Below are 27513 nucleotides of genomic sequence, written 5' to 3' on the forward strand. Positions count from 1 at the left end.
GCGGAGGGACAGAGATGGGATGAGAAGGGAGTGGCAGCAAAGTGTTCCCCTGACCCTCAGTATCCCCACCCACAAGGGGCCCTGAGGGATGGCCCACAAATGTGCTGGGACAGGGACAGCCCCTGGCCAAAGGTGCAGGTGGCAGGATGGGCACAGAGTGCCCAGGCGACCCAGGGGCTTTGCTCATGTCATGCCAGGATGAGGAAAAGGGGCAGCAGGACCAGCAGCAGCCCCTCTGTGAGGGAGGGGAACAGGAGTGGTTACCAGGAAGCCGAGCTGGGCATAAGCCAGGAGGAGGAGGGTGAAGGCCATCCCTGCAGCCATCAGTTCCTTCATGGACTTCTGGAAGGTCTTCCCAAACACTGACCACTGCCGGACAAAGCGCAGCTGCTGGGCAGCCTGGGAGGGGAGAGGAGGGAGTTACAGACACAACTCCAGCCCAGGAAGGGTCTCTCAAACATGTGAGAAACCCAAACCCCAGCAGAGCACAAACACCCCAGTCTGCAGGTTCCTTGCAGACAGAATCATCCCATCAGCCACACTTGGCTGAATTCCCCAAGGGAATCGAGGGCTCAGAGACCCAAAGTGCACAGCAGAGACACATGTGGCCTCCCTGCCACCCTCTGTGCCCTGGCAGGGCTGTGCAGGGTTGACAAGCACAGGAGGGCCAAAGCACCCACCACCCACACGCTGCTCCCCCAGCCTGCCCGTACCTGCACCGTCAGGAGGAAGAGGAGGGACGCGGCCAGGCTGCTGAAGATGGAGCTCAGCAAGGCCACCTGGTAGAAGTTGGTGAAGCCCCTGCGGTTGCTGAGGTACCTGAGCCACTGCTGGTCAGCCAGGGTGGCCTGGCTGAGGTGCACCAGCACCGTGCACGTGGTGAGCAGGATGAAAACCCACTGGCTGTAGTTGCCCCACAGAGTGAAGTAGGCTCTGCCCTCCTTCTTGATGGCCAGAGACTCAGACACCACAAAGTAAACCACAAACAGCATGAGGAAAACCTGGGGGAGGAACAGAGAGGTTACCCGGAGAGAAGGAATGGAGAAGTTACCAGGAGATGAGAGGACAAGCCCTGACTGCTGTGCTGCACTGGGGGACCTCAGGATAGCAAGATACCCCCACATCAGGCCAAGTTCCACCACTGCACACCTAGAGCACCTCCTGCATCCTGCCCTGCCTTCCTGGCTCATCCAGCACCCCAATCTCTCCTGAAGCTCCCCAGTGCCCCTGTGGCAGGGTGGCAGCACCCAGGGGCTGAGTGCTCTGCTGATAGCACACCCAGGCAGGGCGACAGATGTGGGGACAAGGTGGCCTCAGGCAGAGCAGCCTGGGTGAAGGGTCCCCAGAGCTCCCCATGTATGCAGAAGGCAGGGGGTGCAGGGGAGGCCCCACACTGACCATCATGAGGAGCTGCAGGGTGACCCCCGTGCTGAGGCGCAGCAGGGGGAAGGGGCTGATGGTGACAGCAGTGATGGCCTGGCCGGCCCCGGGGAACTCCAGGCGCAGGGTGACAGCCACGTGCAGGTCCACGCTGGGGTTGTACTGCAGCAGCTCCACAAACACTGCCCGGCTCCTGCAGGGGGACAGCAGCAGCTCAAGGCTGGGACAGTACCAGCTCTGGGGCCACTGTCGGGTGGGACGTGGATCCTGTGCCCCCTGTGACACTCCAGCAGCACCACTGAGGAGCACAGGTGACAGCAGGACACTCCCTCTGCCCCTGCCACACTCACATGTTGTCGATCCATGTGTGCTGCTGCAGGAATTCCAGCTGAGCCCGGCTCTCTTCCAGGGAAGCGCCCAGCTCCTGCACGTAGCCACTGCTGTCATAGAAGGAGATGTAGCCCCAGTACCAGATCCTGCAGAGGAAGAGGGGCCGTGGGTGAGGCTGAAGGACACTGGCTGCTCTCTTACACAGCAGGCCAGGATCAAGTGTGCAGATGCAGATCCTGTCCCTCAGGATTTATTTCACAGGACAGATTACAGGGGTGCATTGATCCACCTTAGTGCTCCCAACCTCAGAACAGCCCTGAGCCCTGTGGTGGCCCATGGAGATGCCTCTGGGCACAAACCAGAGAAGTAACCAAGTGTGATTTATGTCCTGCCCAGGGTGCAGGACAACCTCCTGTCACCTCCTTGAGCAGAAATCTGGGGTGCTGGGTTCCCCTGCCCTATCTGTGCTCTGGAAGGGGCAGAGTTGAACCCTCTGCCCCTGGGCCCCCAGAACAGCAGAACGCTGGTGTTCAGGCCATTTGGAATTTCCATGCCCTTTGCCAGGCTCAGGGGCTGAGGTGAGGGCTGGGAACAACCCAGGGCACCTGTGAAGACCTTAGAGAGGTCCATAAGGCTCCCCGGAGGAGAAGCAGGGGTGGGAGCACGCAGGGCAGCCCTTACCCTGTCAGATCAGGTGCTGAGTGTGCCCACGCCGCCGTCCCGTTCTCGGCTGTGCTCTCCCAGCCCACTCCATAGTCAGCAGTGGCAAAGCTGTGCTGGTCAGTGCAGCTGCTCTGGGCACTGCCCAGGCCCTGCAGGATGTCCTGGGCACTCTGCTGGCACTCAGCTGGAAAGAGACCACCTCGTGAGCCCAGCAAAGAGCTCACATTCCCTCCCAACCCCTCCACACTCATCCCCACACGTGCACCAGGGTGAGGGAATGGGCATGCACAAGTCAGGGATTCAGAAAAGGATAGATAATAATAGTAAAAATAGAGAGTTGTCCGATTTAGGAGTCATGATATATCCATGCCACCAGGTCAGAGTGGATTAGTTGGGTACAAGTGGAGGAGAACAGAGACATCCCAACTGGCCTTGGGTAACTGTGGACCAGCACTCTGGTCCCTGGATACACCACTGGCTTCAAACTGCCAGAGGGAAGGGTTAGATGGGATATTGGGAAGGAATCTTCCCTGGGAAGGTGGAGAGTGCCTGGCACAGGGTGCCCAGAGAAGCTGTGGCTGCCCCTGGATCCCTGAAAGTGTGTCCAGGGCCAGGTTGGACGGGGCTTGGAGCAGCCTGGGACAGTGGAAGGTGTCCCTGGATAAACTTTAAGGTTCCTCCGAGCCAAAACGCTTCCAGGATTCCATGATCCACTGCCCCATTTCATCTCTGCAGAGCAGAACCATTGCCTCCCCAACCTGTGCTGCCTCCCCTCAGCCCCAGCTGCACCCAGAGCTGCTCATTTCACCCCTCCAGGACTGTCATCTCCCACTGTGACAGCAGAGCCCCAGTCCCTGCCCTTGGTCCTACCTCCCCGCAGGCGGAGCTGGCGCAGCCGGGCTGTGCCCAGCGTGGTGCTGTGGCTCTCCTGGCCAGAGCCATTGTTGTACAGGTAAGGGAGGAATACCTGAGACATCCACAGCCAGAACTGATCCGACCTGCAGGGGGAAAGATGTGAGATTGGTGAGTCAAAATTCCAGACACCTCAGGGCATGAACAAGCCACACTGATGTGCACAGAGAGCCAAGGGATTTGCAGTGATACACCCTCAACTCAGGGATACCCAATGCCAGACTGGGCTACTGGGAGTTCCCAAGGCTGTGGAAAATCAGCTGGGAAAATTTAATCCTCATGTGCAGAGTGAGGAAAGGCAGACTCTGGACAAGATGTCATTTCTGGCTCTCGTGACCCTGTTCATGGCTATAACTTGTGGCTACAAATTCTGGAGACAGAGAAACTCTTGTCCTTTCGAGCAGCTCCAGAAAGATCAACATCAGCTCCCACGGCCCCTTCCCACTGGGGAAATCATTAAACTTCAGAGAAATTAAACCTCTCAATCCCTAGAGGGCCCTCTGCTCTCCAGGGGAGCAGCAGAACCATAGAGACAAACAGCACCTGCTCACTGCTGTGGAATACCCAGCTCCACCTGGGCACTAAGGAACCTCTTATGGGACAGAGTGTGGAGCACAAGCCCAAGGGATGAGTCCCCTAGCCCTGCCAGGGGCTGGCAGGTACCTCTTGATGAGCAGGAAGTCGTTGCTGCCCAGCTGCTGTTTGATGGAGCTCTGCAGGAGGAAGGCCCGGCTGGTCCGTGAGGTGTCGCCGTAGTTGGTGAGCAGCACCACCAGCAAGAACATCATGTAGATGAGGAAATTCTAGGAAGCAAAGAGTAAGAATGGGATTGCATGGAAAGGCTGGATCCCAATCCTGCAGCAAAGCAGTGCTTTCCACAGCCATGCAATAGGATCAGACCCAGAGATTGAGAAACTGAGGCAGAAGCTGGAGCCAAGCACTCCGGGGATCCCAGCTGGACTGGGAGGACCCACACTCAGATGTGTCTGAGCCCTGGGCACCAGGCAGCAGGAGATGTCCCACCTTGAGCATCCTGTGCAGCAGTTTCACCTTCCTGGCCTCCTCCTTGGCCTGGAAGAGGGCAAACCCCTGCGGGGGCCGGACTTTGCTGATCCTCTCTGACACGTGCTCCACGCAGGGCTGCTCCACCAAGGTGTCATCCTCCTCTGGGTGCAGCCTCTTGGCAACCAGGGAGAAGTAGAGGGCCTCCAGCAGCACCTGGGGCACAGGGAAGAGTGCTGAGCCTGCAGGGAGCTGTGCCACCTCAGCATTCCAGCAGCAGCTCCCGTGGGTCCCTTGGCACAGTCAGCATGGCACAGCTCCAACCTGGACCTTCAAAACCAAGTGCCACCAGCCCTGCCACCAACCCTGCCTGTCCTACTGCTGCTGGTGTCCACATCCTGCCCTTCCTGAGGGCCATGGGGATGGGAGAGACCATTCAATGCACATAGTGTCCACTCTGCCCTGATTTCTTTGTGGAAGGGGCTGTCAAGCATTGAAAGAGGCTGCCCAGGGCAGTGGTGGATTCACCATGCCTGGAAGTGTTCAAAACCCAGGGATGTGGCAGCTAGGGACATGGGTTAGTGGTGAACACGGTGGTGGTGTTTGATAATTTTTAAGGGCTTTTTCTTTTTAAAAACCTTAACAATTCCATGTCTGTCATTAGCAGCTGGACAAGTTAATTCCAGCTGTTAACTCCACGTACTGGTCTGTGCTACTGCACTCGTGCCATGCTCACCTTCAGGGGCTCCCAGACCAGGAACGATGCCAGAAAGCTGAATATCCCTGAGATGAGCCACATGAGGGCCACGCTGGAGGAGAAGCCCACCCCGATCCACACGGAGACGCCGGCAGAGGCAGCAAAGAGCAGGAGGCTGATGCCGTGAGCCAGCAGGGAGCACCAAGGAGGCAGCAGGCGCTTCCTGAATGTCTGGTCTGCAACTGGGAGGAGCAGGAGGAGGAGGGAGAGCAGTGTGAACATCCCTGCAAAGGGTCCCCGTGGGCACAGCAAAGGCTGGGCTCAGCACTCATCCCAGCTGGGAGCTCGCCACCAGTCCTGGGCGAGTTTGTAGGGATCATCTCCAACATTTCTACAACTGGTGGCTGCAGAGAGCAGAGCAACTGGGGGAGGAGGGAGCAGAGCCTCCCCAGGGGACACTGCAGGGACTCTCACAGCACAAGTGCTGCCCCAGGACTTAAGGAGATGCAGGCTCCAAGAGAAGCTGGAAGGAAAGAGCAGCAATATCCCAGGCAGGGAGCAGCCCTTCGTAAGACTACTTTTCTATTTTATGTCCAATTTACCCCACTGTGCCTCCAAAGTGCTGTAGTGTGGGATGGGCCCCGTCCCCACATACCCCGGGGGCACAGCCGGGGGGGCGGGGGGGGTGGGGGGCACATACCTGTCCAGGTAGACTTGGCTGATCTGCTCACTTCCCTGGGAGGAGGTGCCATGCTCTGCCCTTTGTCGTTCAGCCTCTGCATCATGACAGTCTCCACCTTCTCCCCAAACACGCTGGACCTGCCAGGAAAGGGTGTGCCTGCTGAGAGCTGTGCCACCTCTGTCTCTGTGCTGAGCAGGCTGGCACCAAGGGGGCTGAATTCCAGTGCCAACACCAGTGCTGAGACATCACACATGTCCCCAAGGCACAGACACTGCTCTGTGTCTCCCGGGCAGGGGCTGACGGTCCCTCCCTTCCCTTGGCCTGGCACTCTGCAGTGGCTGCTGGGCTGCCAGCCCTGGGGGTAGCGGTCAGTGTGCCCAGCAGGGTGTCCTGGCCATGGTAACACAACAGAGATTTGGGTAGAATCCCTTTCTCCCTCCCATCAGTGCCATCAAGTGATCCCTCATCCCAGCACTGTGCTCGCAGTCCAAAAGTGCTGGAGACACAGCTGTGGCTTTAAGGGATGTTCCAGGTGGCTCCTGGAAGGGTGGCAGTGCCCTCCTGGAGCTGTGGCTGTGGGGGCTGCAGGAGTCATGGCCATCAGGGACAGAGTGACCCGTGAAATCATCCCAGACCCTGCTCAGCTCAGCTGGATGTGAGGGCAGGGGGTGGGGGCCTCTGGCCCCACAGGGACTCTGCTCCCCAAACACTCACAGGCCTGAGATCAGATCTGTTTCTGCCCTCATGTACGGCCCCAGGTCCTGGGAGATGCCGCTGGCTCCATCCGTCAGGATCTGCCGGATCAGATCCTCATCTGGGAAAGAGAAAGCACAGACAGCGTTGGCAGGAGCTCAGCACCACACCAGGGCATGGCTCAGCCACCTGGTGGAACTGGGGAGGAGGAGCAGAGTCACAGTGATGTCCTTCTCCCTGGGACAGCCCTCCCCTGCTCCCTGTCCTCCAGCTCCTGTCTATCCCAGCTTAGCCACAGTGCTGGGCAGGGAACTGCTGCTTCAGAAGGCCAAGTTATTCTTCTCCAGCCACTTCCAGAGGCTCAGGGACACACTGTGGCTTTGAAACCAGTGAGAAAGTGCTGCTTGCTTGCAGCATTCCCATGGGAACACACCGCTCCTGGCTCCCACTCTGCTGGCATCGTGGGACCACCCACCTCAGCCTGATGCCCAGCAGCATTTCTGCCTTCCCAGACTAAAATCTCCACTAAGCAGCCACAACCCTCCTTCCCTGCCCTCCAGAGTGCAGGCAGTGGTGATGGCAGCAGCTCTGCTGTTCCACCTCTGTGCCGAGCCAGGGGGGCTCACCTGAGGCCGAGAAGTACCGGGGCTGTCCCTGGTGAATCCCAAGGGACAAAGTGTCCTCCTCGGGGGCCACTGGGGCCTCGAGCCCCAGGTGGCGGCTGGCCCGGCCTCTCTTCAGCCTCTGGATGGTGTTGCCCATGATGGAGGGGTCACTGAGCAGGTCTGGCCAGCTGAGCAGGGCATCACTGGAGGGCCACGGCACCAGGCTGAGGGAAAACGGGAACGGGGGCGGTCAGGAATGAGGGGAGCACGAGGAAAGGAACAGTGTGGGACTGCAGAGGGAAACAGCTGTGGAAGCCAAGCCCAGCCCAGCAAAGCACAGACTCCAGTCCTGCTGGCTCCATCCTCAGGAAGTCACTCACCTCTTGGAGTCCTCCAGGAACAGATCTGTTTTGGTTTGCTCAGAGAAGGCCTGCGGGGAACAGAGAAGTTTCAGGAACACGATGCAGGTTTGTGCCTTGTCAAAGCAGTGGGCTGGGAACATCAGCAGTCACTGAGCTGCTCTTAGCCCTGGGCCCACACCTCCAGGAGCCTGCCCAGCTGTGGGAGGGAAGCAGTTACCTCTGCCTGGAGCCCGGGGAAGGTGGGGAAGGAGCTGTCAAGGATTGAGGAGTCCAGGTAGTTGTCGATCTCCAGGGACTGCTGGTCTGAGTGAGTCACTGTGTGGCTGATGGAGACCTGCAGGGCACATGAGGAGGGACAGAAGTGACACTGCCACTGAGACTAGGCACATGCCCATCCTCCACTGCCTCCCAGCCACTTGTAGCTACACATCCCACAACCAGGGCCACACAGGCTGTCCCAGAGGTACAAGCCCCCAAGTCTGAAAGCTTTTCCTGTGTGCTCTCAGCAGCATCAGCCAGATTTACTGCTCATCAGTCCCCAAGCAGCTGACTGCAATACTTAATGGGGCTGCTAATTGTACTTAACTAGTCGGTAAATCCCCAGCTAATCCCTGCCCAGCTGCCTCAGCACAGCTCTGCTCAGCTGAGCTTGTACCCAGGGCAGACATTAGAGAGGCTCCACTGAGCAGCTCCTGGGCTCCTGCCTTGGGCATTTGGGTGCCTGTCACACTGAAATCCTGAGGGAGGAAGTGCCTAAACAGTGTCTAAAATCTGCCTTTTTGGTGCCTGGGCACTGACAGAGACCAGCAGTTATCTGAACTTAGGAAGGGGGGCAGAGGCTGGGGAAGGGTCTGGCCCTGGTACAGCACAACCAGGCAAGTGCAGAGCCCAGCTGGAGGAGTGAGGTCCCAGGAAAGGCAGAATTCAGGCTCCCAAAAGCAAACCTGGTAGCCTCCCACCCCATCTGGGCAGCCTGCAACCATCCCCCCTCCTTACCTTGCCACGAGCCATTCGGAAGAGAAATAAAATGAGCAGGTAGAGAGGGTAAACCACCACACTGGACACCAGGCCAACAGCCACCGTGTCCACGCTGACCGGGATCAGGCTGGAAACGGCCACGTTGCTGCAGGGGAGCAAGAGGGACCAGAGACAGGTGTCAGCTGGGATGGCCAGGTAAACAAGGAGACTGAAGTGCAGAGGAGGAAATCAGCCTGAAAACCTAAATCTGACAGACTTTGGTCATCCATTGTCCATGTCCTGGTCCCATATTCCTTAGAATGGGGAAGGCAGACTCAAGGTACAAGCAAGGAAGCTCCTCCCAGCAGATGAAAGATGTGTCCTGCCCCAGTGGGAGGGCGGGAGGGCCACGAGCAGGCTGGGGACACACCTGAGGTGGATGCTGCCCAAAACATCATGGACACCCCTCAGGTGGACACTGCCCACCACACCACACACACCTGAGTGGATACTGCCCACCACACCCTTTGCACACCTGAGATGGACACTGCCCACTACACCATGCACACACCTGAGTGGATGCTGCCCACCCCACCATGCACACACCTGAGGTGGACACTGCCCACCACACCGTGCACACACACATGAGGTGGACACTGCCCACCACACCACACCACACCACACACACCTGAGGTGGACACTGCCCACCACACCGTGAACACACACCTGAGTGGACACTACCCACCACACCATACACACCTGAGGTGGACACTGCCCACCACACACACCTGAATGGACACTGCCCACCACACCACACACACACCTGAGGTGGACACTGCCCACCACACCGTGCACACACCTGAGCGGACACTGCCCACCACACCATGCACACACCTGAGGTGGACACTGCCCACCACACCGTGCACACACCTGAGCGGACACTGCCCACCACACCGTGCACACACCTGAGGTGGATACTGCCCACCACACCGTGCACACACCTGAGATGGACACTGCCCACCACACCATGCACACACCTGAGCGGACACTGCCCACCACACCATGCACACACCTGAGCGGACACTGCCCACCACACCATGCACACACCTGAGGTGGATACTGCCCACCACACCATGCACACACCTGAGTGGACACTGCCCACCATGCCATGCACACACCTGAGGTGGATACTGCCCACCACACCGTACCACACGGCGTTGGTGCAGAGGAAGAGGAAGATGAGGAGGCAGCAGCAGGTGGCCCTCTGGACACGGGTGAAGCGGGAGCGGGGCGGGCGGTCCCACAGCGACAGCCACACGTGCTTCTCGAAGAACCCGCGCTGCAGCTCCGCCACAAAGATCCGCCAGAAGCTCCTCAGCTCACTCTCACCTGGGAACAAAGTGACAGACTCAGGGTGGCTGCAATGCTGTGGGGACCCCACCACATCCATCCCAGAAACTCCAGAGTAACCCACGCTGCACCCACAGGGTCCCTCCTCATGTGGTGCTCCAGGTTTGATGATCAGTGGCTGGAAAAGCTGCCCAGCAGAAAAGAATCTGGGGCTGACACAGGGGCCAAATGTGCACCCAGCTCATGGCTCATGCATAGTGGGCAAGAAGCCAAGAGCACCTGGTTTGTACCAAAGTAGTATGGCCACAGCCCCAGGGCAGTGCCTGTCCCTTGTGCAGGGCACTGCTGAGGAACCTCCAGTCCTGGGGTCAGTTTTGGGAGCCTTGCAAAAAGAAAGACATGGAGGGGCTGGAGCGTGTCTGGAGAAGGGAACAGAGATGGGGAAGGGGCTGGAGCACCAGGAGCGGCTGAGGGAGCTGGGAAAGGGGCTCAGCTTGGAGAAAAGGAAGGGCCCAGGCACCAGGGATGAGAAGGACCCAGGGGATATGGGGCACTCACTGGCAGCAAACACCTCCCTCTCCACCAGGCCATCGTTGTCCTCGCTCTCTACTGACAGCCAGTCGTTCACCAGGAAGAAATAACTCTTGCTGCTCTGCAGGTCCCTCACAATGACATGCTGCAGGTACCACGAGGGGCTCAGTCCTGAACGGGGGGAGACAAAGGAATTATTTCATGGCACACATTCCCTGTGCGAGCCCACAAAGCTGAGGGGGCCACATGAGCACTGCCAGTGGGACAGTGACATGGTTGTTATCAACGAGTGCTGCACAGTACCCACAAGGGAAGCGTGGCACAGCCAGGTCACCCTGAGGTGACACGGTCACAGTGCACAGCACTTTACATCCTCTGTGTCTGGGGTGGCACCTGTCTAGTCTGTGAGGAAGACTCCATGTCCCCCCACAAGGTCCCCCCACAAGGTCCCCCTTATCCAGCAGTTCACCATGGGCCAGGTCCCCTGTCCAGGCCTGGCATGTGGCCCCTCCAGGTCACACCAGGGAGGGGCCAGGTCCCCTGTCCCTGTCCCTGTCCATGTCCCACCTTTGTTGTCGTGCCAGATGCGGATGCGCCAGATGCTGCCCAGGCTGCGCTCCGTGGCGATCTGGAACACGTCCAGGCTGTTGCGGTGGAAGGCGTTGTCCCCATCCAGGTGTCTGTGGCCACTCTTATTGTCCACTCCATACAGGGCAATGCCCACATGGGCTGTGGTACCTGCAGGGAAGGAAGGGGCTTCTTCAGGGAAGCCCACGTGATGTGCAGCTGATCCCCAGCCCTGCCTGTGACAGCTCTATCTACAAACCCAGCCCCCGAAGAGAAGCCAAACTTGGTGCCTGCTTGCTGCTGGGAAAGATTCAGGACAAAGTGATGGATCCTGGAGGACAGCAAAAAGATCCATCCAAAGCGTCAGTGGGGCAGGAGAGTGTCAGAAGTGAGGAATAATCTGCCTTTGCAACCACAGCTCAGTCAGGGAAGGCAGGATGGAGGAATTTATCTCCTGGGTGGTTCCTTCCAGCAGCAATTGGTTGCCCCACCACAACAGCCAGTGATGAAGCAGCCTGGGGTAGTGGAAGGCGTCTCTACCTTTGTCAGGAGTTTGGAACCAGAAGGTTTTTGAGGAACTTTCCAACTCAAACCATTCTCTACACCTGCCCCACCATCCCACAATAAAACCTGGGAATGCTGTGGGAAGCCCTGGACTGAAGCTGCAGCTCAGCTCTGGGCCCTGCGGGGAGCATTCAGAGTGTGACATGCTGAAGGTGGGACTTCAGGTGAACTACCAGGTGTCCCCCTGGGAACCAGGCAGGGAGCAGGCTGTGGGCTCACCTGATCCTCTGCCCCAGCCCGTTTTCACCAAGATTTCGTATTTGTACATCCCATTCTTGCCACAGAAGGGAATCACCCCCACACGGTTCATGTCGATCATGTCCAGCTTGTGCACGATCAGCGCAGCCACCGAGTAGGTGACAAAGCACACAGCACACGTCAGCAGCACGATGTAGTTCAGCCCTGGGCCTGGAGCCTGGAGAAGAGAAAAGTGTTGAAAGGCAACCCCAGGAGGATCCCGTTCCCATTCCCTGCCTCCTCCCTGGCCATGGCCCCGCAGAGCTGGCGGCTGCTAGGAGCTCCCTGCTCCCGCTCACATCACAGGGACACTGCCAGGAAGAGCTGCATGCCCCTGGGAAGCAGGGAGCAGCTGGCAGGTGTGACTCCCTGGGATCAAACAGTGCTGGGGTGACAGCTGGGAGGGACCTTTGGCATCTCCCTCAGAGGGGGACACAGTGTGAAGTGTCCAGGCCAGGGACTAAAGCCATCTGCAAAGGTCTGTTTCCAGCCAGGATTCCCAACCAGGGGACACAGCTTCCCCTGTGCTGTGCCCATCTGCACCTCCCAAAGGCTCCCAGATGGGCGCCAGCTTGGACATGAAACCAACAGGAGCCTATGGCTTTGCTCCAGGTGACAACAACCTGACACCACTGTAGTCTCTGCTTTGCTCTACTCACAGGAAATATGAACTGGACAGAGTTTGGGGGCACAAACAGGCTGGCCCCAAAGGCTGTGAGGTGCTGGGTCAGGCACACAGCCTGGTCTGGCCTGGTCTCCTCCAGGGGGACAATCCCTTCTGTCTTCCAGCGCTTCTCCTGCTCACTGAAGTACTGGCACAGGGACGTGTACAGCCCCAGGGTCACCTCCACTGCCGACCAGCTGAAGTGGTTGGTGATGTTCAGGTAGTATTTCTGGATGGGGTCATCCGTTCTGCAGAAGGGAAAGAGCAAGATGACTCTCCTGCCTCCTGAAGGGACACCAGCCCCATTCTGGTGGAGGTGTGCCCATGGAAAGCTTCCAGCTGCAGGGGTAGGGATGCATTCAAAAAGGAGGAAAATCCCAGTGAACGTGGTGTAATTACACCCTTTGGCTGTGCAGACATTCAGGGGCTCCACAAACCACCTGAGCACTCCTCACGTGCATCCACAGCACAGCCTGAGGCTGACAGGGCCTACCAGGGAGGCTTCTCTTACCTGGGTGAGGTGAAGAAGGTGTAGAGCTTGTGGTCACTTCCAGCCAAGGCGTCCAGGCTGATTCTCTTGGAAGCAGAGCAGTTGTACTCGTTGGGCTCAGGCTCATGATGGAGATAGGCCATGATGAAGGGCTCGGGCTCACTGGCCAGGTAATGCTCTGTGTGGAGGGGAAGGGACAGAAGGGGCTTTAAAAACTCCTAGAAGACTCAATCACATGTCTGCTGCCAGCCCTGGGGCTCAGGGAAGAAGGAATGTAGGGGGTTGTGGCAGGTGCTTCTCCAGACTATGCTCCCTCAGTGTGCACCTCAGAGGATCCCTGAGCACTGGATACCATTGGGACTGCCTGGGAGAGGGACTGGACAATGCCTTCCAGGGCTAATGTGGCTCCCAACAGAAGGGTTGGGAAAAGCAAAAGGCTTCTCAGGGCTTGAATCCACAAGCAAGGATGACACTGGGCATGGAGATTGTGCAGGACAGCCAGAACCTCAACCATGCAGAGTGCAATCTGCTGCTTCCACCTAGCATCCCTCCCCACACTGGTTATCCCTCACACCCAGCCCTCCTCTCCCACAGGAAGGACTAACAAAGAAAATTGTCTGCCCTACCATTGAGGACTCTGTAGGTGAGCTGAAAGTGCAGCCCTGCTTCCCTGTTGTTGCTCTCCATGATCACAATCAGGTTCACAGACGTTCTTGGCTCAATGACTTCAGTGCCAGCCACAAGATTTTCAGGCTCTGTGCTGTTTGAGACCATCACAGTGATGGCTTTTTCAGAGTCCAGGCTCCCGATAGGGATCTGCACCCCATTGTGTGTCTGGAACTCCATGGAGGCCACCTTGGTGGACACGGTGTAGTTGCTGATGTACCCAAAGGGGAAGGGATTGGAGTCCACCTGGAACATGACTTGGATGACATCCGTCAGGTTGGAAAGGGTGGAGTTGAAGGCCTGGGGGATGGAGAACTGGCAGTTTGGTGTGTTTTCGTAGCAAAGCAAGTTAAAGGGGTCAGACCTCTTGCCTGTGGCCTTAATTTCTCCTCCCACCAGCTCGAGGGGCTCTTCATTCAGCACCCGGGATTTCATGAGGATTCGCATCAGGCTGGAGGAGAGGTTGTAGGCTTTGGGAGCCAGCAGCAAATTGTGGGAATCAGCAAGCAGCTCCTGGGTCTTGGATTCTTGTGAAACTGTATTGACAAGGTGGATCAGGTCACCTGCCAGGAGAGAAATTAACAGGAAGTGGTAAACAGCCCTGGATAACTGCTACAGTCAGGAGAACACCTGACACCTTCCCAAAGCAATCAGACAAGGCTTTCCTTGCTGTCTTCTCACCGCTCCTCTGCACATGACCTTCCCCACTGGAGCATTCATAGCTTAGAGCTAAAAGCAAAGCTGTCAGCAGTTCCTGCAGCCTCTCTAATCTACCAGGTTTGGTGAAGAATACTTAATCACAACACATTTGATTTCCCTCCTGTGCAGTGAAGAGAACCACAGCTCAGGAAACACAGAGGGAATGGATAAAATAAACATATGCTCCTAAGCTTTTGCACTATAAAGTGCACAACACTCAGAAAGGAGTGCAGAGGTAACAGGGGGTGCAGAGAAGGTGCCTCTACTTCCCCTCAGGTCACCTAGGTGGGAATTTCCACACAGTGCTCCCAGATGCCCCAGTGAGGTTTGACAGCCTCCTTGGACACCAACCAGGAAGTCAAGCATCTGGAAGCCATAGCTGTTACTCATTGTTTACTAAAAAGAGAATCGCCTGGAGTATTAGTGAGCTTATTAGGAGTATTAGTGAGTTATATTAACAACTGTCAGATTAAAACGTCCACAGAGCAGCTGCCAAAGCCAGGACAACCCTGGGAAAAGTGCAGGGAGAAGAGAGATCTGGGATGCCACACTCCAAATGGCAGATGCAATTTCCTAAAAAGCTGAGTCAAAGCCCAAATGGCAGTGGAGGGAGTCTGAAAGCTCCCCTCAGCCTGCTCCTGACCCTGAGCCTGGTCCCCTGTCCCCAGGCACAGGACAAAGCTCACCTGTGATGTTGAGGATGTTGTCGGCGATGCCGGTAGGTGTCACCGTGCCCTGGGTGGTCTCCCCTTGCAGAATGGTCATCATGGTCTCCAGCTTGTTCAGGGTCCTTGTCAGGCATGACTTGCACACCAGCTCCTTGCTCACCACCTGCAAAGGGACCAGGGTCTAACAGAGCAGGAACACCCCAGGGAAAGCCCAGCTGGCTCAGTCCTGAGGAGACCTCTTCACTCTGAAAGTGCTCCATGCTCTGTCCAGCCCTGGGGACAGCAGAGGCTGCCCTGCTCACACTGAGAATGGCCAGCAACTTGTTGGTGTCTCCAAGACTCTTCCATCTCCCTCCCGTGACATTCCAAAGTGGCAGTGTACAGGCAGGAAGAGGATGCCTGGCAGAGGATGCTTTTGGGTTGGGAAGAGGAATAAAGGGAGGAAATTGTTGCCCAGAGAATCTGTGGCTGCTCCATCCCTGGAATTGTTCAAGGCCAGCTTAGACAGGGCTTGGAGCAACCTGATCCTTCCAACTCAAGCCATTCCAGGATTCTGTGCTTCTAAATTCATGTTCCCTGGTGTGCACTCGTGAGGACCAGGCACATCTCCCCTCTGGGACCACCCACAGAAACTAACCAGGAAGAGCTGGATGGGATTCCTCCATCCCCTCCACGACCTCCAATGGAAGCAGGATTTAGCCCCAACCAAATCCATTTCAGTGTCCAAACCCTCCTGAAGGCTGTGGGAGGAATCCTGCCACTCAGGCATGATGGATGTCCCTCCCTCTGCTCCCAGATGTGTCCAAGAAACAGAATGTTCCAGCCATGGCCTGGAGCTTCCCGTACTCTCCACGGCTGGATGGGAGGGACTGAGGCAACACATGGAAGCTGTTACAATCCCGTTCCTAGCTCTTATTCATCTTTTTTCTTTTAATCATCACAGGATTCAGCCGTGATTCACCATATGTTTTGGTGAAGAATCAAAACAGCATCTGCAGGTCTTGAATTCCCCCTTTTCTGCTTTATTTGTAAGCTCTGAGAAGCCAGGACAGACTGTGTGAATCAGAGTCAGGAATCAGGGAGGAACCACCCAAGGGCAGCTCCTACTTAGGGAGGAGAATTGACCAAGAAGTCCAAGATTCTTTTTTTATCCCTCCAGGAGAAACTAATTCTGATTTTTCCTCTCCCTTGTAGGTAAAATCAAAAATGTATCAGCCCTGATGGACACTTGTGCAGGAATGTGCGAACTCCACTTGTCTCAGCCACTTGGGAAATTCTGGAGTACTGTTTTCCTAAGCTTTTCATTCCAGCCCAGAGCACAAAGTAATCCTGGAATGTCAGCTCCTCCCGTGGAATAAAAATTCTATTTCTAGACCTAAGCTCCCACAGCAAAATCAAGTCACGAGGCAGGAGGAGGTGGGAGAGACAGAAACAAACTGGTCCGGCATGGAATGGGATGTACTGAATCCCAAACCCCCAGGCAGAGGGGAACAGAAAGAAGGGGTTTTTGAGTTTGCAGGCTGAGAAACAGGGCAGGGAGCAGATCAGGACACTGTGGGTGGGATGCAGTGCCTGCCCATCACTGACCTGGCTGCAGGGGAAGCACAGCCAGGGCCAAGGTACCTGACCAGTCCCCAAAGCAAAGGTTAGGGAGGGTGGGAGGAGGAGCCAGAACAGCCTGGCTGGGCACTAAAGCACAAGTGCATTACATAACTGGGCTCTCTTCCCTCCTAAATCCACCAGGCACCAGCCCCAGCACTGGGAACGGGGGCTGCAAACTGCCAGGATCACATTGGTGCTTCCAGTGAGCAGCAGAGCAAACCAGAGAGGGGTTTCTCATCTTGTAGGGCAGAAACAGGGCTGGCAGGAGCACCAGACCTGGGTGCTGGCAGCACCCAGGACATCACCACAGAAACCCTGACAATGCCAGCAAGTGCCATCTGTCCCCCTTGTGTGTTGTAGAGAGCCAGGCAAGTACAGCAAGGACTTGTCATAGTTAATCTATTAGCTAGACAAGATATATCTGGTCATAACAGACCCAACTTGGCTGACCTGGCTTCTTCTAGAAGTCCTTAGGTGAATGGGAGAGCTCATGCAGACACTTCAACAAATCACAGCCAGTCCAGGGAGCAGACACTTCACTGCTCAAGGAGCTGGGCAGGGCTAAGAACCAGACCAGTGAGTGTCTAGAACCAGGAGTTTTTAACTTCCTACATAAGGGAGTTCCAAACAATAAAACAGGCTGTGGCTGCTCCATCTCCAGAACTATTCAAGGCCAGTTTGGACAGGGCTTGGATCAAGAGATTTCAAATCATGATTTCTGTCTCCCAACTCAGAACCTCCTCATGTTACAGGGACTGAGGAGCACCTGAGCTGCACCTGGAGGCCCAGAGGTGGGGCCAGGGGCCATACCGTGCACTGTGCCAGGGCAGCTGAGATCTGCTGGATGTCATCCACCGTGTTCACCTTCAGAGAGTTCAGGGTCTCTGTGATGTTGTTGCGGGTCCAGGTGCGGAGCTCGAATTCCTGCCCAGCCTCAGGCTCCAGCAGCATGGAACGCTCGTACTGGGGGTGGAAAATAAAACAGGAAGAGCTGAGGAAAGTAGAGTGAAAATAACAGAGTGAAGAGCAGTTTCAGAGGTTGCTGAGCTGAGCTGGAGTCACCTGCTCCCTGCACTCCACATCTCCTGGCTCTGCTTTTCCCCAGAGGGATCTAATGAGCTGGTTTTCCAGCAGAACTTCCTCAATTTCACTTCTGGTCTCAAAGCAATTATGTTAACAGTCTGGCACTCAGCAGCTAACTAGTACCTGGAGTGCAGTCCTTATCCAGCTAAGCAGGGTGCCTGTTTCCAGGGGGAACATCCCTGCCTGGCTTCCAGGTGTGCAGCAGCCTCTTCTTGGGCAGAGAAACAGAATTATAGCCCCAAATTCCTACCCTGCCTATAGAGATCATTGTACAAAATCTGGCAATTGCAAGGATTTCTGCAAGCCCCTCTTGGGCAGAACAAGCTGTGTTACCTCATTTAGGATGGTGATGAGGGCCAGGGAGTACTCAATGACCTGCTGAGGGTCCCCTTGTTTCACCAAGCCCTGGAGCACGGTGTCAGTCTGATTGTAGAGCCAGTGGGAGAGGCTGGGGAAGCCCTCGGGGAGGCCGATTTCCATGGAGCTGCAAGGAAAAACGGGTGCAGTTCAGACTGGGCTGGGAAGGGAGAGGAGGGGAGGAAGGTGGGTGACCCACAAAGGCAGCACTGCTGCTGCTGCCCTGGTGCCCCATTTGCATGAGAAGCACCACGGACCTGCAGCCTGGCCCAGCCCTGGGACTCCATGATCCCTGGAGTCTTTTCCACAATTCCCTGATTCCACGAAAGCAGTTAACTCCTGGGAAAAATGATCCACAAAGCCTGGAATGCTTCCTGTGCATTTCTGCTGAGCCTCCCCTCCCTTTCCCACCAACAGCCTCTTCCAGGAGGCAATCCCTTCACCCAGCATCAGGACAGGAACCCTCTGGCCAAGCAACCTGGGATTTGGGAGCTGAGGCTGGACACGGTGCTGAAGGACAGCCCAGGCTGGCAGCAGTGTCTTACCGGTTCACAGCCACCACGGTGGCCCCCAGCTGGTCCTGCACCAGCACGGCCACGGACACCTGGAAGGCGCTGTCGTGGAAGCCGGGGGGCAGGAAGGCGCCGTGCTCGGCCCGGCTGCCCTTGTAGACACAGAACTCGTGGAAGTGGCCGGGGCGGCTGCGGGAGGCCAGCAGGATGTACACCAGCGGCCCGTCTGCATCCTCCGTGTCCCTCCAGCCTGCAAGGAAACCACACCGGGCTCTGCCAGGGCCAGGGGGAGCTGCAGACACTGCCCCAAAGGGGCTGGCGCTGCTCCTTCCCTCCCCCCTGGGGAGTCCCATCCTGCTCAGCCCTTCGGCAGGGATGGGGTTTGGAGAGACCTGGGCTACAGGGAGGTGTCCCTGGCAAGGGATAAGACGGTCTTTAAAGATCCTTCCAACACAAACCATTTCAGGTTTCTCTGGTGGTTCTATGGACCTGCCCTTGCTGCTGTCCCAGCAAGGGTCCCCCTGCTCTGGCAGATTGTCCCCAGAATGAGGACAGCTCAAGGATTCCATCAGGCTGGATGGGTGCCTTCACTCTCTCTGAATTTTTTTGATGTTTAGGGGCTTCTCCCGGGATGTTTGGGTTCTGCAGCATTTAAAGGGATTACGAAAAGTTCATGGATCAAAACAAAAAGGGGGAATAACTCTGCTGGGACTGGGAACAGCAATGACAAAAGCCACAGCTTCTGTCCAAGCCCTGCAAAACCTGGCTTTAGACAGAGGCTCAGCCCTCCAGCAGTTCAGTGTCTCAGGAACAACTGGGTTCAGGATAAAACCTGCACAAAGGTTTCCTTGGAGCTCTCAGGAATTATGGGGAGTTTCATTGCAGCTGTGCAGTTAGGAAATTCACTGTGTGTTTTCCAGTGAGCCCCAGTGAAAGTGCTGACACTGCCACTGTGTCCTGTGTCTGTCACTTGAGCTTAAAAACAATCACTAAGAGCTGAAATTCCCACCATTCCAAAGAGGAATTGATTCCAGCATTACTCTGGATAGCTCAAAACATAACAAAGTCACAACCCTGACCACGTTTCTGCTGCTCCCCTAGCTTGGTGCCCAGCCTCCCTGGAAGCAGCAGGGTCCATCCCCTCCCAGCGTGGCTTCCCAACACTGTGCACAAACAGCTCTAATCTCTAACACGGATCATTTGGGGAAATCTGGTTTCCAGAGGCACTTAGTCCTTGGCCCAAGGCTACGGGACATGGGCCAGGCCACTTTTCCAAAGCTGGGCTCACTCTTGCTGTCTCTGCAGCTGGTTGGGAAGGTGGCTCTGGAGGGAACGTCCAGCCCACACAGCAGAGCCAGCCCCACTGCTTTGTCTTTTGATTCTTCCCACATACTGTGACTCAGTTTTGGGCACCATCTTCTCTCTCCTGCACTGAAATGCTCAGTCCCTTCCACAAGAACTGGCCTGCCTGGATATCACCACTCACCTAGGTGAGTTAGGAATTCTTAAACAGCCTGTCTGCTACCAGGAGTTTGAGAGCTCCACAATTCAGGCACACAAAGATGCCCATGGTCCAAACCACTGCTGAGCCCAGCCCTGGGGTAGGAGTTTGGGGTGAAGGGAACATCTGTGGGAAGAGCAGCTGGTAATGAGGAGCAGGGGGGGCTGGCAGGTGCTCTCACCTGTACACTCAAAGTGCACCTTGGTCATCAGGGCCCTGAGGGGTCCGTCAGGGGACAGGTGGCAGAAACCTCCCACGGGGGGCTGGTTGGGCAGCAGGTCGATGGAGGCAAAGCCTTCCTCCCCCATGGTGAGGTCTGTGATGTGCAGGGTGAAGGTGTAGCCCTCGCCATCCCTCAGGGCTCCTTGCCTCAGCACCAAGTTCATCCCCGTGTCGCCGGTGGATGTGGTTGTCTTGTCCAGGATGAGGGACTTGTTCTTAAAGCTGTGAGCTGCCCACCTCTGCAGGGATGGACAGGGGGAAAGACAACAAGAGGTTTGGTTTGAAGCTGAAGTTATGTCCTTAAAATGTTTTCAGATTGAGTCTTTTATAAAAAGTAACAGATTTCTAGTGGGAGCGTCTGCCAAATTTGCAGTTTTAGTCTTGTGTGCTACAGCAACAAGAACTGGAACCTTTCCAAAATGTCTGGTGGGAATATTTCCACTGTGAGATCTACTTTAGTTTCTGGGATTACATCACCCTCCAACAGAATATTTCATAATACAGAGTACAAAACACAGGAAATAAATGAAAGACTGGTAGAGTCTCCACGGGATACCGTGTTTTATGTGCTTCAAGCTGAACGTGGCCTGGGTGGTTACTGTTAATAGCACAAGCCTACAGTTGTGATAACAGGAGAAGCAGTGAGATAACCAGGCAGAAAATGCCAGGCAAGGACATGCTGGGCTTGCTGAGAGCAACAGGACTTCCAGTTCTGAGACCTGCTCCACAGGCTGCAGTGGAAGCTGGAATTAGAGGAGGGCACTAGAGGAGAGACTGAACCACCTCTGCTTAAACCACCAGAGTAATGGGCAGAATGCCAACCAGCAGGGAGAAAAACCACTTTACAGATCTCTTGCAGGAAAAAAAAAAAAAAAAAAAAAAAGTATCTTTTGTGTGGAAAGACCTGGTCACTCATGGCTTTGGCTCAGAAATGACCCCACAAGGACTCAGCCAGACCCACCTGCCACTGCCTGTGGCCAGGAATTGCTTCCCCTCCTTGTCTCTACAGCAATTTAGGTCCAAGACTTCATTTCTCTTTCCCTTTCCACCCTGACCCCTCTGCCTCCTTCTCCCAGAGCCCCTCAGAAGTGAAGCAAAGCCTTGTGACCTTACCCCAATCTTGGAGTCGTTGTGACAGTTCTGGCAGGTGCCCTCCAGATACACGTAGGAGCTCTTGCTGACCTCGTAGACAGACTGAGCCTTGCAGGAAACACACTCCAGGGACACAATAGGGACTCCTCCCCTCTTGATGAACACCTGGGAAGGCAAGAGGCTCCATCAGAAGGTCTGACACCAAAACACAGACACCTAATAGATAAGGACACACCCCAGCACCTGGTGCTGCAGGGAGGAATTGCTCTGCACCAGTCCAGTCTGTGCTAAGGAACAGCAGGAAGGGATTCACAAAGGATTTGGGGTCAGATTTAAGCTGCATCTCTGCTCTTACACTGCTCAGTTTTGTCACTGATTTGCAAGAGCCATCCATCACCAAGCTGGGCCGATCTAGGTCATTCTGGATTGATTTATTTACACTTTTTAACAACATAAATGACTTCTGAAATGTCCCTCTGGTCCCTGGTGCTGAATTCCCAGCAAACCCTGCTTGTGCTGCCAGGTGAGGATGGAAGAATCACCTTTTCCAGGGAGCAGCACATTGTTCCAGGCTTTCAGCTGGAATCTAACTGCACATCTCCAGACATCTACCACACCTTCCTGGCAGAGCACTCGCAGAGCTCTAGAGGCACCGGTGGCTCAGACACAACAGCACTTGAACTCCGACTCCTGTGCTCTGTCTAAATTCCTTTAATCCCTGAGGAAATGGGCTTGTCCAGCACTGGACTGAGCCCTCTGCCCTGGCATAATGAGTGTTATGAATTCAAAGACAGTAATGAAGACATTGTTTAACATGGCAGACTCTGAAAAGGGGATAAATATTCCCTAGCACTGCGCTGGAGCCCCGTCCATCCCGCCAGCATTTGCAGATTTCCTGCGACACTGCAAGCATTGTTTTGCACTCCTGCATGGAAACCAGATAGTACGGAATGTCCTTGAAAGACTATCAATTTCATTTTTTTTTCTTTTCATCCTGCAGCGCTCTGGTTTCAAACCCAGGCTGTAAGAGTTTCCACTTCCAGACTGAGTCCATCTCCAATTGCCAACTGCACCACGATGGATGTTCCTGACATGAACCCTGCGGGTACGTTCAGCATTGGGATTGGTGGGACATAAACAACACGCACTGAAAAAATCCTCCCCCTAAAAGAACTTGGAAGGTGAGAAGAGAGGACCTGTTGACAGTAATATTGAGCCCTGGCTCTTAGGAAGCTCTCTGGGTAAAATGAGGGAAGAGCCTGTGGCATGTGAAAGGCTGGGACTGCTAAGGAGCGGGAAGGGAAGTTTCTTTTCTCCTGTAGAAACTTCCTTGGAAAAAAGGACTAATTCATTCCTTTGAGGGTGGGGAGGCCCTAGCGCAGATTCCCAGAGAAGCTGTGGCTGCTCTTGGATCCCTGGAAGTGTCCAAGGCCAGGCTGGATGAGGCTTGGAGCAGCCTGGGACAGTGGAAGGTGTCCCTGCCCATGGCAGGGAGTGGCACTGGATCATCTTTAAGGTCCTTCCAACCCAACCATCCCATGACTATGTGCCTTAGTGGTGGCTGTGCCAAGCAGAGAAGGTGACAGCTGTGTGTGGTACTTACAGTCTGGTTGGTGGCCTCGGGACTCATCCCTTCCTTCCTGATGGTGAGGTCGAACGTGTACTCCACATCTGCCTCTAACAGCGCTTTGGAAATTGTGACAATTCCTTCCTTGGCACTGAAATTCAGAGAGCACCCTGCAGCCGAGCTCTGCTTGCAAGGAGAAAAGAACTTTCAAACCCTCCTTGGTACGGGTGCACATTGGGTTAGTCCACAGCCAAAACATTCAGGTCCACACAGAGTCACTGTAACAGACCTTGCTATGCAGTGCCACCACTGGGGTGGGAGAAACAGGGTGTGTGTGGACAATAAAACACATTATCCTGCTCTTCAGGTTAGTAAACAGTAGTTGGAATACTCCTGTATTTCATCTGAGTTTCAAATCTGTAGTTTACAGCAATTAATTCTTCATTAAATACCTTATCAACATTGCCAAGCAACGCAAAAAGCTCACATTAAACCAAAAGGTCCAATCCCCACACACTTCACATTTGCTATTTTGAGGCAAAACTAGAAAACATGACATTTTACAAGCAAAAGAGTTCTACATTTAATCAAAAATGCTGCTGAGGTGGATTCCCATCAGGATTTGCCAGGCATTCTCCCTTGCCCTTCCCTCAGTGCAGGGTCAGATCACTTCAGCACGTGAGGACAGTGACCTGCTAGTGACCACAAGCTGTGGTCACTTGACCTCTCTGAAGTCTAACTTTGTCCTCTGATGGCATCAGAGACATTTAACTGTTAATGGGAGAAGGACCAGAGCCCTGAGCTCCCAGCTTGCATCAGCAGCTCCAGAACACTCTCAGTGCATGGAAGCAGCAGCACTGACACTGGGAATCACAGGCCAAGTGCCAGGAAAGTGGCAATGCCAATGCCTCCCTCCCAGAGCCAGCCTTTCTGTCTTGCCCATGGACACTGTACTGCACCATACCTCACACCAATTTCTGTACCATCACCCTGAGCTGGGAACTGGACCTTTACAACCCCTCCTTCCAGAGCAGCTCTGTTAAAGATGCTCACAAAAGCTTCCCCCAATACCATTTCACCCCAGACATGTTTGTGGTGGAGCTGGAGCTCCCAAATGATCACTGTGGCTGGGCAAGACTGCTCTTACCTTGGAGGAGGATGTGCAGGACCACTCGTACAACAACGGGGTCTGTTCCTCATCATCCAAGTTTGGGTCATAGGATTTCTCCCCATCCAAGATCAAGTCCTGAGTTTTGGACCATACACGGTATGACCCCCCATCAATGATTGGGACCAGCTTGCTCGGGATCACAGTCACATTGGCAAAGATGCTTTTGGACAGAGGGGTGTCTCCAAAGGAGACAATAAACATGAAACAATAGTTCCCAACTTCCAGGCCAAGCTTGGGGATCACCAGCTGGGGCCTGTTCACATCGACGTTCGGCAGCCGGATCCTGCTGGAGTCATCCAAGTTCATGCAGCTGGCTGCTCGGTAGATCTCCCACAGGTGCTCTGTCTGGTACTTGAAGCACCCTCGGAGGTCAATCTGTGCCTCCAGGTAGTTCCTCTGGGATCTCTTCATAACCACCTGTGGTGGCAGGGCCAACTCCACCTCGGGCTCCTCACACTCCAGGACTTTGACAGTGACAGTGAGCTGGGCTATGAAGAAGCTGATGAGATTGGTGGCATTCACTTCCACCAGGTAATCCCCAGGGTTCAGATAAGAATAGTTGGCCACTGCAACCCTGGTGGTTTGAGTGGAAGAGCCATCTCCAAAGCTCCACAAGAACTCAACACTCCTGCTGCTGGGCACCACCGTGGCCTCAAACAGCGCCGTCCTGTTGACAAAGGCATTGGTGGCACTGAGGGACACCTGGACTATGGGGTCCTGCACCTGGATGGTTCTGGTGATGTTGACACTTCCCAAGTCATTGAAGGCAGTGAGGTGGATCTCCAGCAGCCCTGCAGCTTCTGGAGCATAGGAAACTCTCTCTCCTGACGCAGCAACCACGGCCCGGCCTCGCTCTTTCCACAGGCAGAACTGCCAAGAGAAGGACACGCGGGAGCCACTGCCCACACGGGCACTGAAGCTCTTCTCCGTGCCCGTGGGAATGCCCTCCTCGCAGCAGTTCAGCAGCCTGACGTCCTGGATGGGCTCCAGGACAGAGATGAGCACCTGGGCATGGGCGATGCTGATCTGGTTCTGCACGGTCACGGTCACCAGATAATCGCCGCTCTTGGTGAACTCATGGGTGTACCTGGAGCCGTTGAGCACCACGGAGTAGTCCCCACTAATGCTCACCAGGTAACTCACAGAGGTACCTGACAGCATCCTGATCTCAAAGGTGACCTGTTCCCCTGGCTCCACCACCTTCTTGCTGGCGACAACTTCCAGACCTTGAATCCTGTCCAGCACGGAGATGTTCCTGCTGGTCAGAGCCCAGCTGATGTCGTTGGACGCTTTCAGATGGACCGTGTACAACCCTGCTGTGGGGAACGTCACTGCCACGGACTGGCCACTCAGTGTGCCATTTGGCACCTCCCACAGCCATGTCACTTCAGTCCCCCTCTGCAGCTCCCCCTCAAAGACCACTGTGGAGCCTGAGGAGACGTACCTACAGTCCAGCTCTGCTGTCCCTATACTCAGCCCCTCGATGACCTCCTCCACACAGACAGAAACAGTGGCATTGGTTGAATTCAGCTTGTTTTCTGCTCCAACAATTACCTCAATCATTCCAGGGCTTTGGAAGGAGTGTATAATAAAGGGTTCAGAGGTGACAGGAGAGGAGCCGTCCTCCAGGTACCACACGTATGTGACGCCAGTGCCACTGGTTATGGTGGCACTTATGTTCACAGAGGCATTAACAGCAGCTGGATTGGGGAAGGCATTGGGCTTTAGGGCACCAAGGCTTTCAAAGAACTCCAGTGTCCTGTTAGCAGTGGCACAGCCCAGCATGTTGGTGGCCTTCAGGTAGACAGTGTAGTTTCCAGCTTCCAGGATGCTCAAGGGGAAGGTTTTCCCAGCGAAGGTCTGCACAGTATTGCCATCCCGTTGGACCACCCAGCTGTAGGAGATGTTTGTGCCCTCTCTCACCACGGCCTGCAAATGAAGTGTTTTGTTGGTTGGGAAATACATGTCCTCCACCAGGTCAGCGCTGGCCACCTGCAGGCCCTCAATCTGCTCCAGGACGTAGACATAGATGCTATCCTGCAGCGAGCTGATCTTGTTCTCGGCTGTGACGATGACGTTGAAGGTGCCCACGGAGCGGAAGGTGTAGGAAATGGTGGAGGAGCCCTGGATGGGAGTGCAGCGATCACAGAGGATCCATGAGTAGCGGATGGCAGTGCCAGCCACCAGGGTGGCCACGAAGCTCACCGAGCCATTCAATGGCACCACTGTCCTGCTGGCGTTGACGGTCAGGCCAAAGAGCCGCCGCTTCACGGTGATGTCAATGGTTGTCTCGTTGGAGCTCACATCATTCTGCCCCATCACTGTAATGCTGTAGTGGCCTGTGCTGTTGTAGGAGTGAGTGGCCACTTGCCCAGGCTGGACAGTGCCATCCCCAAAGTCCCAGCAGTAACCCACTTTGGTTCCATTCATACTGGCAGAGAACAGGTAGATCTGGTTCAGCTCCAGAACATCTGTCCCGTTATACTCAATCTTTGCTACCCCAACTGGCTCCTGGACCTCCACAAACGCTGTGTCGTTGTTGAAAGAGACATTGTTGGAGACGGTCACCGTGACCAGGAAGACCCCTGTGTTCTTGTAGGTGTAGGTCACTTCAGTGCCACTCGACCTGGTGGACTCATTGTTGCCAAAATCCCAGCGGTAGCGGTATTGGTAGGGAGGGACAGCACTGACCTGGAAGGAGGTCTCTTCCCCGAGCCTCACAAAGCGCTTGGAAGGGAGGAGGGTGACGTTGAGGATCTCCGGCTCCACACAGACACTGGTGAAATAGTGGGCCTTGTTAAAGCTGCTGGAGAGGGTCAGGGAGAGAGGGAATGTCCCGCTCTGGGTGAAGTTGTGCATCACCACAGGGTCCCCCCTGACTGTGACATTGGATGAGCCATCTCCAAAAGTCCAGTCAAAGATGTAACCCGCAGGATTCCCTGTCACGTAGGCGGTGAGCTGCACATCTGGGTGCTCCAGGATGCAAGAATCAGGCTCTATTTTGAGCACCTCCAGGACAAATATCTGGACAGGAACCGCCTGGGAGACAGAGTTCACAGGATTGGCAGCTGTCACGTTCACGGTGCAGTTGATGTCCTTTATATACACATGTTCCACCACTGGCACCTGACTCCTCAGCACTGTCCCATCCCCCATGTCAAATGTCCAGGTGATGGTGTCTCCAGTCTGTACAGAGGCGTTGATGGTGACGGCTGCCCCCAGCTCTGCGGCCTCATCCGCGGACACACGGAGCCCCGTTATCTCCTCAAACACCTGGTAGCTCTCCACAGTCCCCACACTGCTGACGGTGTTGTTGGCTGTCACGGTGACATTGTACACTCCTCTGCGGGGGTAGCTGTAGGTCACTGTGGCCTGGAGCTCTGTGAGCAGAGAGAAACCATCCCCAAAGTCCCAGGTGTACACCACGCCGTAAGGGGACGGCAGGGGAGTGGCTCGGAAGGTGACCGGTCGGCCCACGACCAAAACATCCTCCTCTGCCTCCACCTTCACGTCAATCAGGCAACTGTGAACGTGAACTGGGCTCAGGTGGGTGAGGTTCTCATACTCGTTGGACACAACGACCATCAGGGCATATTCTCCTGCATTGGGAGAGAGCAGAACAAGGGCAGGGTGAGGACATGCCTGTCAACAGCTCCTCAGTGCTGTGGTGGGGTGCGGGGTGTGACA

At 55.4% G+C, this 27513-nt stretch overlaps 1 protein-coding gene across 1 annotated transcript in view; it reads right to left on the reverse strand.

Annotated features, from left to right (window-relative positions):
• Positions 1-27513, reverse strand: part of PKD1 (polycystin 1, transient receptor potential channel interacting) — a gene marked incomplete at its 5' end in the record, with an annotated part of 75942 nt that overhangs the window by 1229 nt on the left and 47200 nt on the right. The window contains 30 exons of the mRNA XM_083872155.1: positions 265-399; positions 714-1001; positions 1399-1573; positions 1731-1856; positions 2392-2557; positions 3244-3371; positions 3949-4088; positions 4309-4503; positions 5024-5226; positions 5685-5803; positions 6381-6480; positions 6986-7188; positions 7345-7394; positions 7544-7660; positions 8323-8449; positions 9462-9672; positions 10192-10335; positions 10732-10902; positions 11515-11710; positions 12192-12444; positions 12708-12864; positions 13313-13915; positions 14738-14882; positions 17132-17284; positions 17738-17888; positions 18307-18523; positions 19956-20235; positions 21110-21253; positions 22692-22838; positions 23803-27425. Of these exons, the coding sequence (XP_083728281.1) occupies positions 265-399; positions 714-1001; positions 1399-1573; positions 1731-1856; positions 2392-2557; positions 3244-3371; positions 3949-4088; positions 4309-4503; positions 5024-5226; positions 5685-5803; positions 6381-6480; positions 6986-7188; positions 7345-7394; positions 7544-7660; positions 8323-8449; positions 9462-9672; positions 10192-10335; positions 10732-10902; positions 11515-11710; positions 12192-12444; positions 12708-12864; positions 13313-13915; positions 14738-14882; positions 17132-17284; positions 17738-17888; positions 18307-18523; positions 19956-20235; positions 21110-21253; positions 22692-22838; positions 23803-27425 (8867 nt within the window). The remainder of the gene's footprint in view (positions 1-264; positions 400-713; positions 1002-1398; positions 1574-1730; positions 1857-2391; positions 2558-3243; positions 3372-3948; positions 4089-4308; positions 4504-5023; positions 5227-5684; positions 5804-6380; positions 6481-6985; positions 7189-7344; positions 7395-7543; positions 7661-8322; positions 8450-9461; positions 9673-10191; positions 10336-10731; positions 10903-11514; positions 11711-12191; positions 12445-12707; positions 12865-13312; positions 13916-14737; positions 14883-17131; positions 17285-17737; positions 17889-18306; positions 18524-19955; positions 20236-21109; positions 21254-22691; positions 22839-23802; positions 27426-27513) is intronic.

The sequence above is a fragment of the Zosterops lateralis genome (genome assembly GCF_965231275.1).
Source record: "Zosterops lateralis genome assembly, chromosome: 15".
NCBI lineage: Eukaryota > Metazoa > Chordata > Aves > Passeriformes > Zosteropidae > Zosterops > Zosterops lateralis.